The sequence below is a fragment of the Musa acuminata genome, chromosome BXJ1-3, assembly GCF_036884655.1.
Source record: "Musa acuminata AAA Group cultivar baxijiao chromosome BXJ1-3, Cavendish_Baxijiao_AAA, whole genome shotgun sequence".
Lineage (NCBI taxonomy): Eukaryota > Viridiplantae > Streptophyta > Magnoliopsida > Zingiberales > Musaceae > Musa > Musa acuminata.
In genome coordinates, this window is record NC_088329.1 from 38,804,408 (window position 1) to 38,828,375 (window position 23,968).

At 44.6% G+C, this 23,968-nt stretch overlaps 3 protein-coding genes across 6 annotated transcripts; 1 reads left to right on the forward strand and 2 right to left on the reverse strand.

The window, feature by feature from the left end:
- Positions 1-5,533: 5,533 nt before the first annotated feature.
- On the forward strand, positions 5,534-7,823 carry LOC103979598 (COBRA-like protein 10). Its single transcript, XM_009395770.3, has 2 exons — positions 5,534-6,189; positions 6,283-7,823. Exons 1-2 carry the CDS (start codon positions 5,637-5,639, stop codon positions 7,698-7,700), a joined length of 1,971 nt encoding a protein of 656 aa, XP_009394045.2. The 5' UTR covers positions 5,534-5,636; the 3' UTR covers positions 7,701-7,823.
- A 156-nt stretch (positions 7,824-7,979) lies between these two features.
- LOC103979183 (uncharacterized) lies at positions 7,980-14,366 on the reverse strand. 2 transcript variants are annotated; one of them, XM_009395241.3, is made up of 5 exons: positions 13,941-14,364; positions 11,550-12,523; positions 10,830-11,102; positions 10,446-10,537; positions 7,980-9,286 (listed from the first exon to the last, which is right to left on the reverse strand). In XM_009395241.3, exons 2-5 carry the CDS (start codon positions 12,495-12,497, stop codon positions 8,398-8,400), a joined length of 2,202 nt encoding a protein of 733 aa, XP_009393516.2. In that variant the 5' UTR covers positions 12,498-12,523; positions 13,941-14,364; the 3' UTR covers positions 7,980-8,397. The 2 variants fall into 2 exon arrangements, with proteins under 2 accessions (XP_009393516.2, XP_009393517.2); XM_009395242.3 differs by lacking the exon at positions 10,830-11,102 and having other exon boundaries at positions 13,941-14,366.
- A 2,722-nt stretch (positions 14,367-17,088) lies between these two features.
- Positions 17,089-23,820, reverse strand: LOC103979181 (peptide chain release factor PrfB1, chloroplastic). Of its 3 annotated transcripts, none has more exons than XM_065135502.1 (7): positions 23,578-23,820; positions 23,321-23,392; positions 22,508-22,686; positions 20,784-20,987; positions 19,943-20,158; positions 18,977-19,163; positions 17,089-17,532 (listed from the first exon to the last, which is right to left on the reverse strand). In XM_065135502.1, exons 1-7 carry the CDS (start codon positions 23,774-23,776, stop codon positions 17,228-17,230), a joined length of 1,362 nt encoding a protein of 453 aa, XP_064991574.1. In that variant the 5' UTR covers positions 23,777-23,820; the 3' UTR covers positions 17,089-17,227. The 3 variants fall into 3 exon arrangements, with proteins under 3 accessions (XP_064991574.1, XP_009393515.2, XP_064991581.1); XM_009395240.3 differs by having other exon boundaries at positions 22,466-22,686; XM_065135509.1 differs by having other exon boundaries at positions 22,466-22,686; positions 23,321-23,397; positions 23,578-23,630.
- Positions 23,821-23,968: the final 148 nt, after the last annotated feature.

Sequence of the window (23,968 nt, forward strand, 5' to 3'; positions counted from 1 at the left end):
GTAGCAGTTCTTGTACCCAGGAGGACTCGTTGCTGGTAGCCGCGACCGCGACCTCGAAGGCGCGGGCGGGTAGCTCCTCGAGCTCCGGTCCGACTTCGGGGGCAGGTTTTGAGGCCAGTTTAGCCAGCGCGTCGGCGCGCTCGTTCTCCCCCCTCGGGACATTAGACAATGTAAAATGAAGGAACTTTGCAGTTAAGTCCCTCACCTGTGCCAGGTATTTTGCCATGGTTGGGTCGCGGGCTTCGTATCCTCCGCTAAGTTGCTCGGCCACAAGCTGGGAATCAGTGAGGACGTGGAGGGCGTCCACCTGCATCTCGAGGGCCAATCTGAGTCCTGCCATGAGTGCTTCGTACTCCGCCTCGTTGTTAGTGGCACGGAACCCAAAGCAGGGGGAACGCTCGAATGTCCGCCCGTCGGGGGCCCGGAGCACCAGCCCCGCGCCAGCACCTTTTGAGTTGGCTGAACCGTCGACGTGCAGGACCCAGGCCTCGGGAGGTTGTGCGAGGCTCCCGCTCCCGTCCTGGGTTAACTCCGCGATGAAGTCGGCCACGGACTGGGCTTTGATAGCCGTCCTGGGTATGTATTGAATGTCATGTTCGCCGAGCTCCACCGCCCATTTGAGAAGCCGTCCTGCAACATCAAACTTAGACAAGACCAGCCGAAGCGGTTGGTCTGTCACTACCTCCACCGGGTGAGCTTGGAAATAAGGGCGCAGCTTCCGGGTGGACAGCACGAGGGCGAGCGCCAACTTCTCGATCGGGGGGGTATCGTTCCTCGGGGCCCCTAAGGATGTGGCTGGTGTAGTAGACCGGGAGTTGGTCACCGGAGCTTTCTTTGACCAGGACGGAGCTTACTGCGTGCGGAGAGGCAGCCAGGTAGAGGCTCAGCTTCTCACCGAGGGAGACCGAGGCGAGTTGAGGGAGGTTGGCTAGGTGTTGCTTTACTTGCTGGAGGGCTTCCTCGCATTCCGCCGTCCATTGGAAACCTTTTGGGTTCTTCAATGCCCTGAAGAAGGGAAAACAGCGATCCCCTGATCGGGCGAGGAAGCGGGACATGGCGGCGAGCTTCCCGTTGAGACGCTACAGGTCCTTGATCGTCCGAGGTGATTGCATGTTGATGATCGCCTGGAGCTTCTCTGGATCGGCGTTAATCCCTCTTTCGTGCACGGTGAATCCGAGGAACTTCCCTGTCGTGACGCCGAAGGCGCATTTTGCGGGGTTGAGCCGCATGCCGACCTGGCGGAGTGTAGTAAAAGCTTCGGCTAAATCGGTTAAGTGAGTCCCGGCTTCTTGGCTCTTTACGATCATGTCGTCGACAAACACCTCCATGTTTCGTCCGATCTGGCGGGCGAACATTTTGTTCACCGCTCTTTGATATGTTGCACCGGCATTTTTCAGTCCGAAGGGCATAACTTTGTAAAAGTAGACCCCTTGATCGGTGATGAAGGCCGTGTGTTTTTTATCTTCAGGTGCCATCCTGATCTGGTTATAGCCCGAGAAGGCATCCATAAATGAGAGGCGGGTGTGGCCTGCCGTGGCGTCGACCAGCTGGTCGACCCTTGGTAGGGGATAGCAGTCCTTTGGGCATGCCTTGTTAAGGCTGGTGTAGTCAACGCACATCCTCCAGCTTCCATTTGCTTTCTTGACAAGGACTACATTGGACAGCCATTGCGGGTATCCGGCTTCCTTTATGAAGCACGCCTTCAAGAGGCGAGTTACTTCTTCTCGTACGGCTATCTGTCGTTCTGGGGCTTGCCGCCTCAGCTTTTGTTTTACCGGACGAGCGTCGGGGGAGATACTGAGGTGATGCAGGGCGACTTCCGGGTCAACGCCTGTCATGTCAGAGGGTGACCACACGAAGACATCAGCGTTTTCTTGTGGGAGGCCGATGAGTTGCTTTCGTTCTTGCTCGGGCAATTCTGACCCGACCTTAATCGTCTGTTCCGGGCGATCTTGTTGTAGCGGTACAGCGACCGTGGTTCCCCTTAGCCCAACGCGTGGAGCCGTCTTCTGTATTTCTCGGGGGTCCACCAGTGGTGGCTCGACCCTGGGCCTCTTAGGTAACGAGACGACGGTCAAGTAACAGCGCCGGGACTCTCGAGGGCTTCCTGCGGTCTCTCCGGTCCCGGCGGGGGTCGGGAACTTAACGGTTTGATAGTAGGTCGAGACAACGACTCTGATTTTGTTGAGTGTTGGCCGACCGAGGATAGCGTTGTATGCGGCGGGGAGGTCGATGACCAGGAAGGTGGTCATCGTTGTCTTTGACCTCGGTGGGACTCCCAGTGTCAGGGGCAAAGTAATCGCCCCCAGTGGCGAGATTGAGTCGCCGGTGAAGCCGGTGTCCTCAGGCTTCATGCTATCTCTGGGTAGGCCGAGCTTCTGGTAGGCGTCGAAGTATAGTATATCGGCCGAGCTCCCGGTATCGACCATGATTCTTTTCACCTGTGCGTTGGCGACCATGGTTGATATCACGAGCGCATCGTCGTGTTCGGCCTGTTCGTGCATCCTGGCCGGGAAGGTGATACTGGGCCCGGGCGCGTATCTGGGAGCTTCAACTGAGGCGGCTCGGGCGTATGCTTTCTTTTGGGCCATGGAGTCCCCGCCGGACGCGGGGCCGCCCGATATTACGTCGATGTGTCGCTTGACGGGCCCTTCCGGGCGTGGCGAAGATTCTTTGTTTGGGTGGAGATACTGATCGAGGTGCCCCCTGCGGATGAGCTCCTCGATCTGTCTTTTCAACTCCCGACACTGTTCAGTATCGTGCCCACGTTGCCGGTGGAAGCGACAGTATTTCGATTGGTCTGCCAACGCCTGGGGGTTTCTCATCGGGTAGGGTTCTTTGAGCAATCCTTTCTCCCTTAAATGAAGGAATATATCCGTTCGGGATGAATTCAAAGCTGGGAGAGGGGGCCTCGGAGTCGGCGGGTCGGACCTGTCTGACCTACGCCGAGATGTTGCAGGCTGTTGGTGTCGAGGCGGCTCTGACTTGGTCCCTCTATGTCCCCTGGGTCTCCCGGCCATCCACGTCTCTGCAGCGACGAACTGGCTTGCCCTCTGAAGCATCTCGGGCACAGTCGTGGGGGGTCGCTCTACTAGGGACCAGAAGAACCTGGAGGGCCGTAAGCCTATCATGAATGCCTGCATCAATAGGGAAGGATGAGCGTCCGAGAGCCCTCGGATCTGCGTCGTAAAACGGTCCAAAAAGTGGGAAAGGGACTCATCTTCCCCTTGGTTGAGTTCGAGGAGTAACGCCGCAGATGGCTTCGGGCGGGCGTAAGCGAGGAAGTTGAGCTCGAAATCCCGGGCGAGCTGGTCGAAGGAAGAGATGGTTCCCGCCTTGAGGTTGCCGTACCACACGCGGGCCAGTCCCCTCAAAGTCGTCGGGAATGCCCTGCACATCAGGGCGTCAGAGGTTCCGTATAGCGCCATTTGGGCTCGAAACGTGGCTACATGATCCGCAGGGTCGGTGGCGCCATCGTAAGTGTCCAGGGATGGGAGCCGAAAGTGCGGTGGGATGGCCTGATCTTGTATTTCAGGTGCGAACGGGGACCCTTGGTATCCATCCGTTCCAGGCTCCCCTTTCGACCTGCGGATTTCTTGCTGTACCTCGTTAAGACGTTGATTGAAGAGGTGCAGCTGCGCTTGTAGGATGTTGGTCGAATTCGCGGGTGGCCGCTCGGGTTCGGGGCGGCTCGGCGTGCCCACGGTTTCCCGGTCACCGAGCCGAGTCGCTTGGTTTCGAGGCGAAGGGGAAGCCCCGGGGAGCGGTGCGTGCTCCCGAGGGGCGGGCTCTCGTTGATGCAAGGGCTGGTCCGCGGGCCGGGGGATGAGCGGAACGATGGCCTGCACCACGCATGCCAATGCCCTCACTTGGTGGGCAAGGTCGTGGAAGGCCTCGGGGGAAACGGATGGGGGCACGACAGTGGCGTCGGGCGGCGACAAGCCCGGGTCATTGAACATGCGCCAATATTGCTCTGAAGTCGTAGCGGGGCGCTCGTCTTGGGGCTCCTCCCGCGAGGGATGATCTCCCGGGGTCTCGACCAAGTGCGTCCTCGCAGCTGAGGGATCGCCAAGGTGGGTTCGTTGACCAGTCGACATTCCGGCCCTCCTTCTAGCGCCAAAATGTTACGGTAAGTAACTGTTTAGCCGTGGCCTTGGGGTCGTCGTGGCTTGGTCCGGGTCCGGAAGGCGGTGGTCTATGGGTGGGGGAGCCCTTCGGGTCTGCTGGATCTCCAAAGGCGGTGATCTCCGAAGACTCCGCACCTGCACAAAGGTCGAGTCGGGGCGCTCGACCCGACCCCTCCGATGATCAGGTTAGTGAAAGATGTGGAGGGGGTTTAGGAGGGGGAGAAACCTCTGTGTATTGAGTGTGTTGAGAGTGTCCTCCCTTCTCTTGAGAGTTCGGGGGTATTTATAGACAGATTTAGCATTATCGGATGTGACTGCCCGCTGGAGCGGGATGGTACCTCTGATGGCGTCTGACGCGGCCGCTGGGGTCGCGTGGTGGAATGGTTTGCCGCAGGGTATGGGCGGGAGCTGGTCGTCGCCTTGCCTTGTCGTGGTCAACCATGCGGGGTCGGGGGTCGCTGCGTAATAGCGAGAGTTGTCAGCGCGGGTTTAGTCAACATTATTGTCTTCAGACTCGGGCAGTCCGGTGCCCAGGTGGGGCCGTCGTCATGGCACCATCCGGCCATTATTTCCCCTATCAACAACGATCATATTTGGACATATAATATCAATATTCAATTAAAATAAATATTTTATTGTTAAATTGATAGTTACAATAGTTACACTTATAAAAAAATATTTGTAGCTTTATTTTATTTCAAAATTGTTAAATAAATATTTGAGTCATTATATACTTTTGATATAAAAAAACATATTGACCATCGGAGAGGAATTTTGTTACATATACTCGGTACGATCTTTCGGATGATACATGACACTCGTAGGTTGTGATTGCATCACCTCAAAAAGAATTTTTTACCTCTCTAAATATTCTCTAAATACGAGAAATATTTCAAGTCAGATTGACGATCAATATTGACCATATCAATCAGGGCCCTCCAAATTCCTAACCAAGTTTATCTTCAATCCTAGTGACGCCTCATTATAAGAACACCGACCTCATATTATAAGAATTAGTTCATGATATTACATTGATTAATTATTATAAACCTGAGCTTAATTATTTTAGTTGGCTCTCCTACTGCTCCAAAAGGCTCCAATATCATCAACCAAATGCATCCATCCTCCTCGAGGCTCAAACAGTGACTCATTTAGTGCATGAAATGGCATGAGATGAATGAAGGAATGGCACGTCTACACAAACAATCTGTCCCATCTCAGCAATCACACATATTGGATGCAAAGAGGTAGTCTCAGAAACCAGATGCATTTTATGCCTCCAATTTTGTAGGATGACTCCAGAGGAGGAGAATACATCTGACCTGGTCGTGCTGCCAAGCTCCTCCCAAATAGCACCGACCGATAAAAGAGAACGAACACCACCACAATCTTCTCCCGGACACACACAACCTACACCCTCCAAATGCTCTCATCCCCATGTCTCATCGTCCATTCCCTCCTTGAGACCATCTTCCCCAGACGACAAGCATAGAGGAGAGGAAAAGAAGAATGCCGCTCCCGAGATCGCTTCTCCTTGCGGTGTTCTTCTTTTCTATCCTCGTCCATGTCGACGTGCTCGCACAGGACTACGACGGTGAAGATGAGGGTTACCATCCCAAGTCGGAAGACTCCTGCAATGGCGTCTTCTTGACCTACACCTTTGAATCGCGAACCAAGGAGTTCCCCCACGTCAAGAATGCGTCGGCGCAGGCGTACGCCTTCAAGTCCATCGCCACCGTCCTCAACGCCATGACGGAGGACCTCAAGGCGTGGAAGATATTTATCGGGTTCCAGCACGACGAGATCCTGGTGTCGGCGTCGGGAGCGGTGATCATGGACGGCACGGACTACCCCGCGCATGTCGGCAACGGCACGTCGTTGTCGGGGTACCCGCAGGCGGACCTGCTGAACTCGATCGATACCGCGGGTGACATGAACCAGATCATGGTGACGATCCAGATGACGGGGACGCAGTTCGGGGTGAAGTCGCCGGCGGTTCCCATGCCGAAGACGATCAAGCTAACGAACGATGGATTCGACTGCCCGAAACCTACTCGCAAAGGTATGCGTATATATCGCCATGCATGAGCAAATCGTCGATCTCTCTCGCCAACCTAAGATGACACGCTAAGTCTAACGCCTCGGTGTTTCTCAGATAGCCACATGTTCGTGTGTTGTGTGAAGAACAAGAAGTACAAGAAGGCGAAGCCGACGGAGACCAGGTTCCTACCGCGGCAGCACGCCGACCTCACCATCGCCTACGACGTGCTTCAGGCGTACGACTCGAACTACATGGCGCAGGTGACCATCGACAACAACAGCCCGCTCGGCCGCCTCGACAACTGGAACCTCACCTGGGAGTGGAAGCGCGGCGAGTTCATCTACAGCATGAAGGGCGCTTACACGCTGCGGCACGACTTCTCCGACTGCATCTACAGCGAGGCGGCCAAGTACTACAAGGACCTCGACTTCAGCCCGGTGATGAGCTGCGAGAAGAAGCCCATCATCGTGGACCTGCCGCCGGAACGCGCCAACGACTCGCAGATCGGCAGGCTGCCTTACTGCTGCAAGAATGGCACGCTTCTGCCGCCGATCATGGATATAAGCAAGTCGAAGGCCATCTTCCAGATGCAGGTGTACAAGATAGAGCCGGACCTCAACAGGACGGCGCTCTATCCTCCTCAGAACTTCAAGATCGTCGGTTTCCTCAACCCGCAGTACAAATGCGGCCCCCCGATCCGAGTCAGCCCGATGGAGTTCCCGGACCCGAGCGGCCTCATGTCGACGTCCTACGCCATGGCCAGTTGGCAGGTAGCCTGCAACATCACGAGGCCGGAGGCCAGGAAGTCGCGTTGCTGCGTCACCTTCTCGGCTTACTACAACGACTCCGTCGTGCCATGCAGCACCTGCGCGTGCGGCTGCCCTGAGGAAGCGTCCTGTAACCCTAAAGCTCCCGCGGTGCTGCTGCCGCCGGAGGCGCTCCTGATTCCTGCGGAGAACCGCAGCGCGAAGGCCAGGGCCTGGGCTCAGATCAAGCACACCTCGCTGCCCAAGCGACTGCCGTGCTGGGATACCTGCGGCGTCAGCATCAACTGGCACATCATGTCCAACTACCGCAGCGGATGGACGGCCAGGATCACCTTGTTCAACTGGAGAGATTACACCTTCAAGAACTGGTTCGCCGCCGTCCGCATCCCGAAAGCTTACAAAGGCTACGAGAACGTGTACTCCTTCAACGGGACGAAGCTGTCGGAGATCAACAACACTATCTTCCTCCAAGGCCTGCAGTACATGAATTATCTGCTGCCGCAGACCGAGGGGAAGAGCCCAGACGACTTCAAACTGCCCGGGAAGCAGCAGTCCGTCATCTCATTCAAGAAGAAGGCAACGCCGGGGATCAACATCATGCGAGGGGACGGGTTCCCGACGAGGGTGTTTTTCGACGGGGAGGAGTGCGCGCTCCCTGACACGATTCCGAGGGCAGGAGACGGGCATCGGCCTCCTGTTGGCATGGTACCTGCGCTCATGGCTGCGGTCATGGTGTTTGCACTGCTGATGGATAACCTCTGCTGATGCGTTCCATCTCAACTTAGCTCACAATATTCGACGATGAGATCACAGCTTTCTACTGTATGAATCATATGTAGTTTTTGGGGATCATAAAACGGATGCGTTTGCATCGCAAGAGTTGGAGAAGATTAGACTGCAAATTTGCATAAATTGAAGCGTATTGTAAGCAACATCGAACTCCATCATGATATTTACCTCAAAGAATCAAATCTAACTTCTAAATTCTCAGTCGTGCTTAAATGAGATGAATTAATTTGCTAACAGTTCTGAACAAATCGAAGCATTATATGTCTCCAAATTCCATTGCTCTTCTTCATATGTTTTTGGATACTGCTGATAGATTGCTTTATTGGTCTCATAAGATGTAAGATGACCAAACATGCAGCTGCTCTCGTGCGTGTGGACTTGTTTTGCTTCTGATGTGAAAGCCTTCAATAGTCACAAATGCCACGGATAAATAAAAAGGAAAAAAAGGGACTTATTACAGATATGTTCTGCGTCCCAACATATAGAACAAGAAATCCAATGATGAATGATGACCAGCCTCTCCTCTGCAACACGGTTTGCCCCGCCCACGCAATAGAATTCAAACACGTATTCTACGAACCAAAGGAAAGTAACATGCTTCGTGATGCGTGCAGGAACGGACCCCGGCGGACGATGGAACGGCTGCTTTGTGATTCACGCAGGCCCAGATCCGTCATTTGGACTGAACCGGCCGACCTCCGTCCAGTGGCGACGGCTGCACCCCGCCGCCGAGCGCGACGGCGGCGGACTCGACGTGGGTGAGGAGGTACTCGTATATCTTCTTCCTCAGCCGATCGATTGTCTCCACCGGCACGCCTCCGCCGGGGCCCTCCCCGTGCTCAGCTTCGTCTACCTCCGCGTCTGCCTCCGCCTCCCCCTCCCTCCTCCGATGGCCGATCGCCTCCAGCCAGTCGTTCACCTTCTTCAGCTGCGACAGCATCGCCGCCACCTGCTCCCGGTCGGAGGGCCCCGGCGCGGCCGCGTCGGCGTCGAGGAACCTCTCCACGAACCCCAGGAACCACGAGTGCGCCTCCTCCCTCAGCTGCCGCGCCAGCTCCGCCCCATCCTCCATCCCTACCCCGCGCTCCCACTCCGGCGGCGGCGACGGTGGCGCCGCCCCCCGGGCCCTCCCCTTGGCAGCCGATGAAGACGCCGGGCACGGCCGGGGTTTCGACTGATGGCAGGCCTTCGAGGGGGCCGCAGCGGCCGCGGAGGTCTTTGCTGGACCGTCAAGGACCACCACCGACGGAGAGACTATGGAGTCAGCGGAGGTCCTGCGGTTGTAGAGGGAGAAGGGGGAGAGGTCGGTGGCGAGGGCCGCTCCAACCCAGGATGCGGCGCGGCGGCGGTTCTTAGCTGAGACTCTCAGGGCTTCTTCGGGGATCTGGTCACCGACCGGGGGTGCATCCGGTGAGCTTACCGTCGGGGATGCTGGTATGGTCTTGGAGAGCGAGTCAGCGACGGCGGTGGCGCTGCAGAGGGAGGCGTGGAGGGCGAGGAACTGCTCAACGGCTGACTGCGGCCTCTCCTCCTTGGCGCAGGTACTTAGCTCTGCATACATACTGCAAGTGAAGCAATGAAGTGATCTATTGCATTATGATTCAGGTTTGTCAATAGTTAGAAGAAACAGTTAATAGAAAATCTAACTAGCATCAACTTCCAGGGGATGAAAATTTCGTCTCTGATTTAAAATATAGGTAGAGATTGTTTTCATAATTCGAACCTGGTCACCATAAGGAGCCTCATTCTTAGAAACTTCATATCATACCGAAGAGAAATAAATATATGATGCAAAGGATTCACATTTCAAGAACAAGAAATCAGTTGGCTGTTAGATGAACACTTTGCGCTTAGACCAATCCTTTTGGGTGCCTTCATTCTTAGAGACTGGAGTAGGAGAATCTAAAATTCATTTGCAATTTCAAAATTTTGAAGAGAAGTAAAACTTTTAGTACCAAAACTATTGCCTCAACAACAAGGATGATATTAGAGGGAAAACTTCGGCCTAGTAAAGCACTCAGATTTCCTTTTCTGCCTAGCAACATTTGACACTCTTGCACCAGTGTTTCATGAACAAAACAGTAAATGATTGATTTGATTGTTTGCACTTTGCCACCGGATACAAATAGTGTTCACAGTCATCATAATGACTTCCAGAACTGAACTAGCACTAGACATAGCAATCACAGGGGGGGAGGAAAAAAACGAAAAAAGTAAAGTCCAAAGGTCCTCATTAATTGTGAGTGCAGCAAGCAAATTTGTTTTTTTTCAAAGATGTTAGACTAGAAAAAACTAAGAACTTAATGAGAAAATTTACATCATTAAGAATCAGCTAACTAACATTTTCCAACATTTGCCTGAGAAATTAAGCTAAAAAGCTGATGAAGCTGTTAAAATTTTCAAATTGGTAATACTCAAAAAGTATAATTTCTCATAGATAAAGCTAACGAATAAAAAATGGTCATCATGTGATAAATTCATAAATAATGGTTTAGAAGTACAATGCAAAAACTTTCTATCACAAGATGTTCATGTTAGATACTAAGATATCTCAAGCTACGCTAAAATATAGATCACAGCGTCCAAGTAGATAAAACTAGATCTTTGTGAAGAGAAGAAAATGGAACATGAAAGATACTTTAACATGCGAGATCTCAATTCCATGGATGGTTTCATCAGTTAAAAAAAGCATAGAACAGCTAATTTTGTGAAGATAATTACCTTAAGCACCGAATTAAGCTCTCCGAAGCAGAAGCTTCTTGTATAGCCTCAACAGCAGCAAGTTGTGCTGCATCCTTATACTTCAAAAGCTCCTAAATTTTATAAATATTCAGTTAGTATAAATTATAGCCAAACAGCATGACTAGGATATTTTTAATAAAAAAATAAAAATTCTTCATCGAGACCAAGTCGTGCACAAAGAGTGGTTCATGTGTTGGCCTAGAGTTGGTGCAATTTATGCCTAGGTAGCACCTAATAATTTTATATAATGATTAGGATAATAATATGGTATGTTTCGAAAACACAAATAAAGTAGGGAACAATTGCAAACATCTTATAATAGTGGCAAAATTTTGTCATATTACATAGTATTATTAGTCATACCTTTCCTAGTTTTACTAGAGATGATGGAAGTGATGCCCATGATATGCTGCCGTCTGTCCATTTTCTGTTAGTAGGAACAACTTTGACTAAATTAGCAAGATTTAGACTGTTACAAGACTTTGGCGACTTCTTTACAACAGAAGTCTTATGTTTAGCTGATTTCTCAGAATCATCTTCAGCAGCACTTGTGATGTCTTTGTTAACAGGACTTTGAATCTTGCAATCCTCCTTAAGTAGCAGTTTCTCATTCATTGATGACCTCTGTCGAGGAGCCTGCAAGTTAACAATACATGCTAAGGGGATCTCATTTTAACCTTGATAGTTCAGGTATTACAAGTGCATAGGTTGGTGCACATATTGTGACACTGCACTAGCATACATTCTTATCTAGTTTCTTCAGTATTCTATTTTGTAACTCAACAAAAACTCCACATAAATAATCGACCTGTATTCTATAGAGAGTTAGATGAGTATCCAATTACTTTATATCTATAGCTTCTACAGCATGACTTTCACATAAGCAGAGAAATGGTCACAATGAAAATATTAGAATCGTCTTCTATAAACTAACTATTAACTTCATTCTTTCCACTAAAAACAAACAAAGAATAAAGCAGATATAGCACCTAGCTTTGAAAAATCCATAGTGTTACCCAAACTGATAGCAACTGAAAAATTATATTGAAAAATCAGTTAGATCAACTCATAAAATTAACTCACAGAAGCACTCCTGGATTCAGTTCTCATCTCGAGCTTGGCTATTTTGGTGATAGAACTACCCCTTCTCTTTACCTCCACATTCCCCTCCCAGCTCTTCCTCAATGCCTTTGGCACTAACCCAATGCTTGGCACCATATTTCCCTGTAAGCTCCTGGCAGAGGACTTCCTTCCAGCACTGGTCACTTTCAAGACAGACGCTGCCTTCTCCAACAAACCCACCCTTGATAATGTGGGTTTCTCCAGTCTTTTGGCTTGTGCTTGCTTCTTGATTTCACTGGAGAACATCTCAAATGATCCAGGCAAAGAATAGACACTTGTTGGAGATGAAGGCATTGACCTCAAGTGCATTGATTTTGATCTCACACTGATAGAAACCTTCTTTTCCAGTTTGCCAGTGACCAATTGTTTTGAAAGTAAAGAGCTTGACCTGCTAAGTGAAGCCCTTTTCTTTTCTACCTCCTGCATTTTAATAGGTAACTTTGAGTTGCCCAACTTGCTCCTGTCATTTTCTGAAGATTTGTTGCTGTTATGCTTTGAGTAATTGGATGACTTCGGTTTCTCAGGATTGAGGAAACCAAGAGAACTGGTGGCTACGAGATCCTCAGGGTTCCCGACACATGGATGACGACCAGGAAGTGGCCTCGCACCCTTAAGAATGGGCACAGGGGAGCCTGCCTCAAGACAGTCAACATGAATGAATTGGCCTAGTTGGATCTGATCACTTAAGATAAGGTCATTGTGCTCATCAGGCAGGGAAACATATGTTGCATGGGAAGAATCAGAGACCTTCAGATAAAAGCCTCTGTTGGTGAAGAGATCACTTCCAGCTAGGGCAGGAACAATACTCACAACCTGGAGGAGGGACGACCGATGCTCTCCAGCAATCTTAACATCGGTGTTCATGTGCTGAAGGAGCTTGATAAGGACACCCGGGACCAACGAAGCCATTTGTTGCAATTCTAAAGCACATTACTCTGCAGGAAAGGAGAAAACATTTGGATACTCAATGAATTAGCATCTGAGTATGAATAGCAATCAATGCTAGCATGAACAAGAAAGCTGATCGAGCTTCGGGACCAGGGCAGGTTCTCCTTAGTTATTCTCTAATTGTTCCACCATCAAAGGTGTAGATGTTCTAAAGCAACTAGTATGATATATCAGTTGTGTGATGGCTCCAGAACACACAAATATCAAGCAAATTTTGTTCTTTCAAAATTGTCCAGCGAATCAGGTACAAGCAAGCAGTTTTTTTATGAGATGATTCCAATCCCGGATAAAATTTAAGGCAAGGAGGTATTACCGAGATAATGGCTTTTAGGAAACAGAAAGACTGGACGACCTCACAAGTTCTCCGAGTGACAAACGGAGTCATCCTTAGGATGTGAAAAATAAGAACAGATTGCCATGATGGAATTTATAATTTTCACAGAGTATATTTCATTTCAGAGAAGAGGCGAGAAGAGAACAGCTTATATGAATGCAACCCACAGTAGAGAATTGAAGTGAAACAGAGGAGCATGACACAAAACCAGATGTGGATTTCTAACAGAGCAAAGTGATTGCTGATTTCAGCATTTCCTATGCTAAAAGATCATATCCTCCAACCACATTATGGGAATCAAGTAATAACTAGTGGTATTTGAACAGAAAAGACTAAAGACAGTGATCTATCAGAACTGACTTGCACATAAAATTTCAGAGATCAGAATTGTTCACGAGGAAGTAGATCGAGAAACCTCAACGAGATGAACCAAATATGACGAAATAGGCAGAACCAGATCAGAAAATTCGAGTTTTGTGCAGTGAGCCATGGTATGGATCACCAGAGACTTCAAAAATAAAATTTCCTGGAAATCAAACTCATTTAGACTGAGCAAAATTGAGTCTCCAGAGATCTAATCAATCATACAATAGAGAGAGAGAGATTATTTTCTCAAATGAACAACGTGAGCGGAGAAGTAAACTTTGGTTTTGTCAAATGTGCATTGAACTACACATCCAGTAAGATGACGAGAAAAAAAGGGAAAATTTTCTTCCCAGGGAAATCGATCAAAGAGATGAAGTCACAGAGGCTGGATTCTGAGATTCATCGAGATCCAACTATCTCCATCGGATTCACCAAGAGAAACGACGACACTCCTCGTACAATGCATCGGATCTTGCCCTCAGAAACGAGAATAGTTGCAGGCTTTGTTCGACAAAAACGTTTTCCTTGCAGAACCGATGAAAAGGATCCGATCTTTCCACAAAATTGAGAAGAAACCGATAGGTACAGATCTCCAGTACAAAAAATCCCCGTCGAAATCAATCAACAAAGTTAGAGAAAACCCTTCCTTCTGCCATGTCACTGATCGAGAAAGATCGAAATGGCCCACCCACAACAAAACCAACCTTTGGTACGAACTCTGGCGGAAAGCTCGCGCGCTCGGAGCCCAGGAGTCGGAGATGAATCCAAAAAGGCGCCTCCTTTCCCGATCTTCTCCACGAGACACCCGATCAATCTCTCCGTTCTCAGTTCACGAAGGGTCGTTGAAAGATGAAGATAGGTAGAGACAGAGAGAGGGCATAAATGCGGAAAGGTGCATTGATTCCTCGTGATCCGACCCAAAGAGGAATCCTTTTTGAGTGGAAATCCACTCTCTCGTACTGCAAAGAAGCCGACGATCGATCACATCCCTTAGGACGGGTGAGCAGAGCGCGCTGTGAACGCAACAGTATCCCAACTATATATACGGAGAGTAATGATTGATGGGCAGAGAGCTGTAAGTGAAGACCGACACATCTCCAATGTTATCTCAAACTGCCCAAAGAAATGTTGTTTCGTCGAATTCTAGAAAAATAAATCGGTAACTTTTAAGAATTTTTCCAATAACACTCAATTTTAAGAAATTCTCTCGTATTATTTTTTTTTAATAATCATTCTACTCGGTCACCATCCTTTGTCTATCCCTTGTTGTGTCTCCATCTTGTCGATCGTGTTATCTCGCTCACTTCATGGGGTGTCATTTCTTTGTTGTCTCCGTCCTAGTTTCCCATTCCTCGTTAGGAGGTATGTCCTTTTCCGTTGTGCTCTTCACCTCCACTTTTGTACTTCTTCTCTATCACTTGTAATGTCTCTTTTTCCTATCACAACTCTCTCGCGATGCCTAAGTAATCATTGGCCCTTATGCAATTACTAACTATAAGATAGCCCACTGCCAATGGCCTCATCACGAAGCAGTGAAAGGGAGGACGATGACCTACGGTAAGACCATTGACTTAGGTAAGAACCTTGTTGTTTTAGTAAAAATAAAGATGACGGGTGAGCAGTGTCAACTCTCTCACGATGTCTAAGTAATCATTGGCCCTTATGTAATTACTAACTATAAGATAGCCCACTGCCATTGCCCTCATCACTTCATGAAGCAGTGAAAGGGAGGACGATGACCTACGGTAAGACCATTGACTTAGGTAAGAACCTTGTTGTTTTAGTAAAAATAAAGATGACGGGTGAGTAGTGTCAGCAGGACAAAGACGATGAGTGAGGAAGAACGGGTGACGTTAAAAGCGATGATGGTGAAGAGAAGGTATTTTTTAGATTATAAAAATAAAGATACTATATGAAAAAATTAAAAACAAGAGATGATATCTTTAAAAAAAAGAAAAAAAGGAAGTTTTTTTTTTCAAAAAATCACCCAAAATAAAATTAGAATTTTATTTTAGTTATTTTTGGTTGGATGAAAAAAGAAAACTCCAAGTAAAAGGATGGATTGATGATGATATTATTTATTGAATAAAAATTAGATGGTTAAAATATGGATGGATATTGGAAATTAATATTTTTATGAAAATAAAAACTTTTATAAGATTATTATTAGATAAAATGAAAGTAGATCCATCTAATCATGTAAACCAACTTAGTTCAATAAATTAAATATTGTAATCATCAAGATTTGTAATCTTGTACCAAACCTCATAATGGTCTCAAGTGGGACCCGTATACACCATGGGTACCAGCATATTAACATACATTATATCAGCACACACTAACACTCTTTAGGAGAGAGAAGAAGAGAGGACTCACAAAGAAGAGGAGGAAATAGTGAGAAAAAAATAAAGAAGAAAATGATGAAGAAGAGATGGAATGGATAAGTTTAGTTAAACAATGTTAATAGGAACATTATCAAGCAAGCAAAGGCTAATCAGGCTATATATATTCCTCTAGTTTCATGAAGTAAGTCTTTTTAGTGTGAGAGATCTAAGGGCATAGGTTTAGCATTAAAGTGTTTAATATTGGAAATAACATTTAGCATCTTCTGAGTAATATAGTATTTCTTTAATGATGCAGGAATCAATTGTTATTCCAAGTAATATATTCTAACAGAAGCCCAAAAAAAAGCACATTGTTTGAGTTTTTCTCTTCTAGGATAGATTCTAGAGAGAGAAATTTGGAGGTGTAAAAACATTGGGTTCAGAAGATCTCTCTCTCTCTCTCTCTCTCTCTCTCTCCAAAACTTGTTGAGTTGCTTGTGTTGATTGGAAATTGGGTGCAGGTGAATCTGTCCCAAGTAAACTTGCAATCATGTCCTTTAGGTGACTCAGTACCAACAATGGCCATCCCCTGTGTCTGCCAAATGCTCATGCACCAATTGATGGTGCCTCCCATGTGATTGATGGAGCCCACCTGAACTATCAAGAGCCTCTACTGAGTCCGATCTGCACCACAGCTCTACAGGAAGTAAAGACTCCAAGACTCGTTGATTCTACCTTTCTTCAAATGAGGGCTCTCAGTTGCTTGATGACTTATTGATCCTACTTTTCTTCAAATCCAAGTTCTTAGTTAATTCATCTTTTTATACACAATGTTCTTAAAAAAAGTCTTTCTTCTCAATCCACTCTGCAAAAGAGACATGATAACATTTGTGTGTAAGAGTTGCAGTATGATTTTGTTTTTGTTTTTTCTTTGAAAGAAAAGAACTATTCATTCATTCATCCTGATCAAAATACAGGAAAATATTAGAACAAAACTCTGCAGGGAAATCATTTCCCCACCGGGAAATTTCGTCGAAAAGTAAGTATCCTAAACATTCTTGAATCCAAAATATTCTTGATTATCCGATGAGTTCGACGTGATCTGGGAAGCCAGAAGATGATTTGTTGAGAATCCCACTTGACCCACAGGTATCCCATAAGACTTCAAACATTTGGTTTGAAGGGGGCCAGAAGTATTGACAGCTCTACAATAAGCTGCAATGATTTGATCATGAGGGATCTTCACAATATAATGTATGATTCAACTTCAATCATTATACATTTGGGACTACTCATCTCAGATTTGAGATAAAAGGTCTGAGATTAGTCCCACCAATCAGGTAGATGTGTAAGACAGTGCTTCAAAATCTAGTGCTTGTGATCCCAACATACGAGTGTGATTCCTGACTTCATAGTATAGTATAAATTTACACACTATGATCTTATATTCTCAGTGGCCAAAAAGGAGATTTGGAAATGGTGCACTTCAGAAATAAGTACAAGGAAGAGAAGAATCAGATGAGATTCATACAGAGAGAACTTCAACTTTTTTCTTTATCTACTAAAAGCTGCTTAAAGTGATACGTATTCTAAATGTCAAGTAACAATGTGATTGCCAACATAAACGACAAATAAAGAAATAAGGCGAAATAAATTAACGCAATATGTTATTTTAAGCTCGCTTCACTGAAACTGGTAGTATACTTGTATTTGAGGTAAGCTTTTATAAACGACTCAAGATCCCCGTCCATCACCGACGAGATGTCTGATGTCTCGTACCCGGTCCGCACATCTTTCACAAGCTTGTATGGATGGAAGACATAATTGCGTATCTGCTGACCCCACTCTGCCTTCACTGCATCTCCTCTTATTTGTTTGATTTCGGAAGCACGCTGCTCCTCTGCAATTACAAGCAGCTTGGCTTTCAAACGGCTCAGGGCCTTGATCTTGTTAGCCAACTGAGTCCTTTCCTCTGGAATCAAAAAGGTCGATCAGATAGAAATTAGTGCCTAATTAGGTAAAATACCTCCAACTAAGAATTGTACTATTCTTAAATAACATAAACCAGTATTCATGAACATCTGTGGCAAACTGGGGAGCCCCAGAAGTAAAATCCAACGTATGCTTGAGTTGAAAATACTATCAACATGTATTGGCACTAAGTCTCTGCAATATTTTCCCTAGTTATATGGTATATACCAAAGGCTCAGATGTGATAAGTTCACTAAAAGAAATCAGATATTTAATTTAAGGGTAAAAAACAGATCTATGACATACAAGAATATTTATCCTGTTGTTTCATACAGATATACAGTATGTGTGATATCTTAACTGATCCTGAAGAATAGCCTTAAACAGAAATTTGTGATCAATGATTTGAAAATTATATATAATATTAAATTTAAAACAAGATTCCAAGATCTAGGCTATGAAGGATTTTTAATAAAAAATTAGCATAGAAAAATCTGAAGAAAAAAATTCCATACTGTTATTTAGATTTGCTATCCTCGGTTAGGAATGGTTCTAGTTTGAGATAGCAGCAGCACATTGATAAATAAGTACAGTCCACATCTGAATTGTTCATCTCAGACAAAATTTATCAGATACTTGACAGCGCTCCAAGACACTAATTGACACTTATCCAACAACAACAACAACAGTAATTAATTGTAGTGTTCCAATTATTGGGGGTCCGCTCTCCTTGAAACTTTATCCAGGATAGTATCACTACCACACTAAAAGTTTTAGCACTTCGACATAAAACTTTTATATCCAACACTAAGTTTTCTGCCTTCTTTAACAGTTCTAGATTTTTATTTTCTTTCTGAAATGCTAGTTGAATCTAAATAAACTCTCGAGCTAAACATTAAGTAAATGTAGACATCCACATGAAACTTGTACAAGTATCTATACACTACGGAAATGTCCTGTCTTAATTTTTGGAGATTCAATTATTGGATTCTTCTCAGAGGCCTGATATTTGACACCAGTTCATGTATATTGTATCATATAGTCTGAGGGTCAACAATTGTAATTATTCCCGATGATAACATTCAATCTGACCAAATATATCATAGATGTCAGAAAAGGAAGGCAATCATTCTTTTATATTATACCAATTTCCTGATTCAAAATGAACCAAAGCCTTCTGAGACAAAAAAAAAAAATGCTGCAATTACCAAGAAAAAGGTGTTCTACTAGCCAGATCTCATGCATTTTGTGCTGTCAATATTGTGAATGAACTTTGATAATTTGATACCAAGTACACACCCAACACTGGATATTTAATTAGGTGCAGATTTTTGTTTCAGGTTTACTCTGAAATATCTTTTTTCTAACATAATTTATTTGGATGTTTATTTGCTTTAGTGAAAAGGCTAAATTGGTCTTAAAACTAATTCTTTCATAAGACAAACCTGTGCAACGAACTGCAACACCAGTAGGAATGTGAACAATTCTAACTGCTGTTTCCACTTTGTTGACATTCTGTCCTCCTTTTCCTCCAGCTCTAGAATAGCTAATTTCCAAGTCTTCTTCAGGTATGTCTAAATCTAGAGATTCTTCAGGAAGAAGGGGCATAACTTCAACACCAGCAAAGCTCGTCTGCAGGTATCCTTATCAAAACAATCAGAATAGAGATAATATATCATCTGTGATAGATTCATGCAAGTGAAGCTCATTTTCCACATATATGACAACAATGCATGTTGCTGAAGAGCAAAAGTGATGTTACAATTGAAGCAAGCACAAAATCAGAACAAATTCTAGAATGCAACATACAAAGTGTCCTATCTAGCAAATTATCAACACTGCAAGGAACACACCACATGGGACATTTTAAATAGTTGGATTGGATTTAGAGATAGCAAAATGTCAGATTACCATCAGATCTGAGTGGATGTAATTCCAAACAAGTTTGGAGGTGAACGGATGGCTCAGAAGAAATAGGTAGAACTGGGTAAATTGCAAGGAGACTGTTGTCTGTATTTATCACAGACAGATTTATATGCAGGTCCAGAACCTTTGGCACCACCACTCCCTTTCCAGTAGCCAGCCGGCATAAGCAGAAGTTTTGGTGTTTTAACATGGTTTATACCAAGGTTTCAAATATTAGTCAGAAAAAAATGTAGCAACTGGTATTTATCGGTTCAATCAAAGACTGGGTAGCAAACCATAAAGCTCGGTGATGGTCAAGATTTATTTTAATAATTTTTATTATCATGTTTAATAATATCAGGTCATACAGGTTGGTCTACCACTCTGTACGCATAATATATTAATTCTTGAAGTAGTAATGATCCTTATATAAAAGGAACTTATCCTTCTCTTTCATTCTCCAAAAACAATGACAGATCAACAAATAGAAAAGGGTGTGGGATTACCTGGCGAAGTCCTTTAGCATTAAATGGAGACTGACGAACAATTCGATGTGTTCCTTTCTCCCCTGATAGATATCCATAGGCAAAACAACCTTCAAGTTCAACTGAAGCTGATTTAATTCCAGCTTCCTCGCCCATAGATTTCTCAACCACTTTGGTCTTGTATCCTTGCTTCTCTCCCCACCTCACATACATCCTAAGTAGCATATCTGCCCAATCCTGCACTGAAGATAAAGCAAAAGTCTTACAAGAAGAGAGCAACACATGAAAGGTTTGCAACAGCAACTGAGAAGAGATAATCAATGTCATATCATCCATTATTACTTATAGTACTAATAATTCAGGTGAATCCTTTAAAAGGATTTTGTACTATGAATATGTTAAATATTATACATTATGAAGATTAACAGAGTAGTAAATTAAGTTTCACATTTTCCCAAAACCTAAACTCCTCATTCATTGTTTCATCTACAAGGGATCAAATTGCAATTGCAGTAGTCACAACCTTTGCTACTCCATTTGAAAAAATATCAATTCCAAAAATGCACAGATGTCTGCACCTTGAAGCAAATCAAACATTTGTCCTATAACACCATCAACATAAACAGTTTTTCTTAAATATTGTCCAAGAACAGAGACACAATTAAACCCATCCAGAACTAAAAGACATCACCAGGAGTTAATGAACAACAACTATCCATGCGTAATTTTTGTCACTTAGAATATGACTAATTACTAAAAAGCATTAATTACAAGAGTCAGAAGGAAACAAGTTTTGAAGCAATAACTGTCCAGTTAACAAAAACAAAAATTGTTGGAGAAGAAAAATGGATTGGTTGCATACCTGTGCATCAGTACCCCCAGCACCAGCTGTTATAGTAATTACAGCCCCTTCCTTGTCGTAAGGCCCAGAAAGAAGTTGTGTCAACTCAAACCGATCAAGAGCCTTGCTTAGTTCTCGAATTATCTTGGAAGCCTCTTGAAGAAGACCAGTATCAATTGTTTCCAACTCCTCAGTCAGATTAACTATTGTTTCAGCTTCTTCAACCTAATTCAAAATGGATAAAATTAGAACAAAGGGCAAGTATCAACAGTTACCATTAATATCATAATTTCACCTTTTTTTTTCTTTTTCAGCTCGTGACATTTAAATAAAAAACAACTCGATTATTTAAACAGTTACAAATCACAACTGCCATATCATCAATTAGTAACTGTTAGATGCCAATGTGCCGAAGGACAACACAAGCAAGGCACATTATTTCTGCAAAGTATCTGACTATTCCTCAAGCATAAGCCAATGCTCATAAACAGATTGTCATACATAACACGGACACAGTGAAGATCGTCTCTGGGATGCCACATCATTAACCATGTTCCAAAAAGGAAATTTTTTTTTTATTTCCGTGTCCAGTCATGATTCATTGAGACGACAATGGTGGGAAGCAATATGTTGGGTCATGTAGACGTGGCAGGCAAGATAGGTAAAATGTTTGTTTTTTTGCTTTATTGATATTCTAATTCTAGCCTCACCATTCCCATCATGTGAACAACTTGTTTTAAGTAGCAGCTTCTTTTTATATCTATATCTTAGGGATGTTTGTTTCAAAATCCTTGATTCTTACACATTTCAAAATCAGCTAATTGGCAGCTCCAAAATGGGAAGATCCAAGTGATCCTAAAGCCCCCATTTCCTTGGGCAGATGATTACAGCTCAAGGATCAGCCAAGATATGCAGTTACTGAATGATCTAGGCTAATAGAAATTATTCCATCGTCATCATGATCAACTTCAATCATTCTCAATAGATCCTAAGCTAATCACAGCTGATCTCACGCCAGTTGCAGCTAATCATCAACCAATTAATAATATCTTATTAAGTGATTCCTGTCAATTCCAGATAAGTGCAACAGATTCCATCTATTACCAAGTGATCCCAACCAGTGCGTGGATATTTGGCTAATAGAAATTATTCCATCGTCATCATGATCAACTTCAATCATTCTCAATAGATCCTAAGCTAATCACAGCTGATCTCACACCAGTTGCAGCTAATCATCAACCAATTAATAATATCTTATTAAGTGATTCCTGTCAATTCCAGATTAGTGCAACAGATTCCATCTATTACCAAGTGATCCCAACCAGTGCGTGGATATTTGGTAAATTTTGAACTAACCAATCCAGTAAAATACTGATACTGCAGCCACCGGTGGCATCATCTCCTCCTCTGTTTTTGTTCTCCTCCCCCTTCAAGTACCAGTACCTACCGTCTACCAATACATCAGTATGTTAAATTGTACTGGACTCATACTGGTTCAGCCAGTAATCAACATGGGTGCAATACTTGAAATTGCAATCATTGGTTGAGATAAAATTGAAGTGTGTATACTGTTTGTGCAATTGGAAAGAGATACTTTTCTTACTGTTTTATGACTATGAGTTACTCACACACCAACTACACATTTATTAATGTTATATGTCATATAATGCTTGAAACAAGCAAAAAGTTGACAAATTCAAAACCTGAGATTTGAAATCATTGAGAAATTTGATTTTATCTTTTACATCAGTCAAGGAAAGAAGTATTTCCTGTGCCTTCGAACGATCGTCCCATAAAGAACTATCTGCAGCCTTCTTCTCTAGTGAAGCAAGATCAGCTTCTAAACGTTCCAGACCAGCAGATATTCTTATTTCTTCTACACGCTGAGCAGTAGTTTCAACATCCTTTCGCAAGGCATAAAAATCTGCAGTTGCCAGAACCAATTTAGTATTATTGGACTTTTGGGTTCCCTTTAAAAGAGTAAACAAGAGAAAGTACTAACGGACAGACTCAGTAACACAAAAAATTGCAAGCAGACAATCAGCAAAGTTGCAATCTAACAAATAGAAATGAGAGAAGTTAATAGCACAAGAAATATGTACAAATAATAATATTAGTCATTATTAGTAAAGTTTGACATTATGTTAATGGCACAGATACAAGGGTTGTAAACAAAGGCCCTGTATTCTGCTATATTTTTTGTTTGAATCATTAATATTTTGTTCATGTCTGATCTCAATGCTTCAAGGTTCATTTAGAGTTATCTTAATAAAAACCTCTGGGGAGATCCTTCACACTAGAAACAGTGGAATTTCAATATAAACCTCTACCTATTTTCATGTATTGGTAATTAAAAAGTTTAATTTAAATAAGGATATTCCCTTGTACATAGCTAAATGGCAGCAAAAGACCCCAAATAGTTGGAATATTACGGCTTGTTGCTGTTTTTAACTAAAAGTTTCTCACCATAATCATCAAAAACCTCGAAAAAGAAGATTGACTTTACCAAAAATCAAGCTTAATAATATGATGCGAATGATCCAAAAGTGAGAACACACCTTGCATCGCCCATTCAGCTGTTTCAGGACTGACGCTCACGCTTGATTGACCACCAGAAGCTGCAAATCGGACTAGACTAAACAAAAAGGTCAGATTAGTATGCCATAAGACAACCATAATAGGAGGACATTCACTCTCGATTTGAGATAATCTTATGATAGGTGTCAAAGAAACAGGATTAATAAAAGCGTAAAATTGCGATGAATCGTTCAAGAGAGCGCGGGAGGGAGAGCAAGAGAGAGGAAGAAGGACTGACCAGAGAGGGGAACTGGGGATGGCTTCGACAGCTTTCTTGCAACAAAAAAGGAGGAGGCGAGAGGCCGCGCCGCCGCTGTTGCGGAACTTGCGGCGGGGACGGAGGAGAGTGGAAGGGTCTTGCAGATGCTGCTTCTGTAGGATGAGGAACCGCGAGGCAGACTAAACGGCGACGGCAGCATCGGCTTTAGCGTCTCCATGCGAGGCCACAACAGAAGAAACCAGAGAGAGAACGTAAGAGGCGGATAAGAGGGGGAGCGCTATATGACGTTTCGGGGTTATATATCGTTTCGCGCTTCGTATCGGTTGTCCCTCCGGTAACATTATCCCGGCACAGGAAGTGACGTCCAAATTGTTATATTCGGATTTTTTGTACTATAATTTGACAAGTA

Excerpts from the sequence above, each read along its gene's own strand:
- LOC103979598 (XM_009395770.3), top strand. The coding sequence starts at position 5,637 with ATGCCGCTCCCGAGATCGCTTCTCCTTGCGGTGTTCTTCTTTTCTATC. Across the intron at positions 6,190-6,282 it reads CCCGAAACCTACTCGCAAAG|ATAGCCACATGTTCGTGTGT; the intron begins GTATGCGTATAT and ends GGTGTTTCTCAG.
- LOC103979183 (XM_009395241.3), bottom strand. The coding sequence starts at position 12,497 with ATGGCTTCGTTGGTCCCGGGTGTCCTTATCAAGCTCCTTCAGCACATG. Across the intron at positions 10,538-10,829 it reads CTCTAGTAAAACTAGGAAAG|GAGCTTTTGAAGTATAAGGA; the intron begins GTATGACTAATA and ends TATAAAATTTAG. Across the intron at positions 9,287-10,445 it reads AGCTTAATTCGGTGCTTAAG|TATGTATGCAGAGCTAAGTA; the intron begins GTAATTATCTTC and ends CTTCACTTGCAG.
- LOC103979181 (XM_009395240.3), bottom strand. The coding sequence starts at position 23,776 with ATGGAGACGCTAAAGCCGATGCTGCCGTCGCCGTTTAGTCTGCCTCGC. Across the intron at positions 22,687-23,320 it reads AGCTGAATGGGCGATGCAAG|ATTTTTATGCCTTGCGAAAG; the intron begins GTGTGTTCTCAC and ends TGGCAACTGCAG. Across the intron at positions 17,533-18,976 it reads TGTTGCAGTTCGTTGCACAG|AGGAAAGGACTCAGTTGGCT; the intron begins GTTTGTCTTATG and ends TTTTGATTCCAG.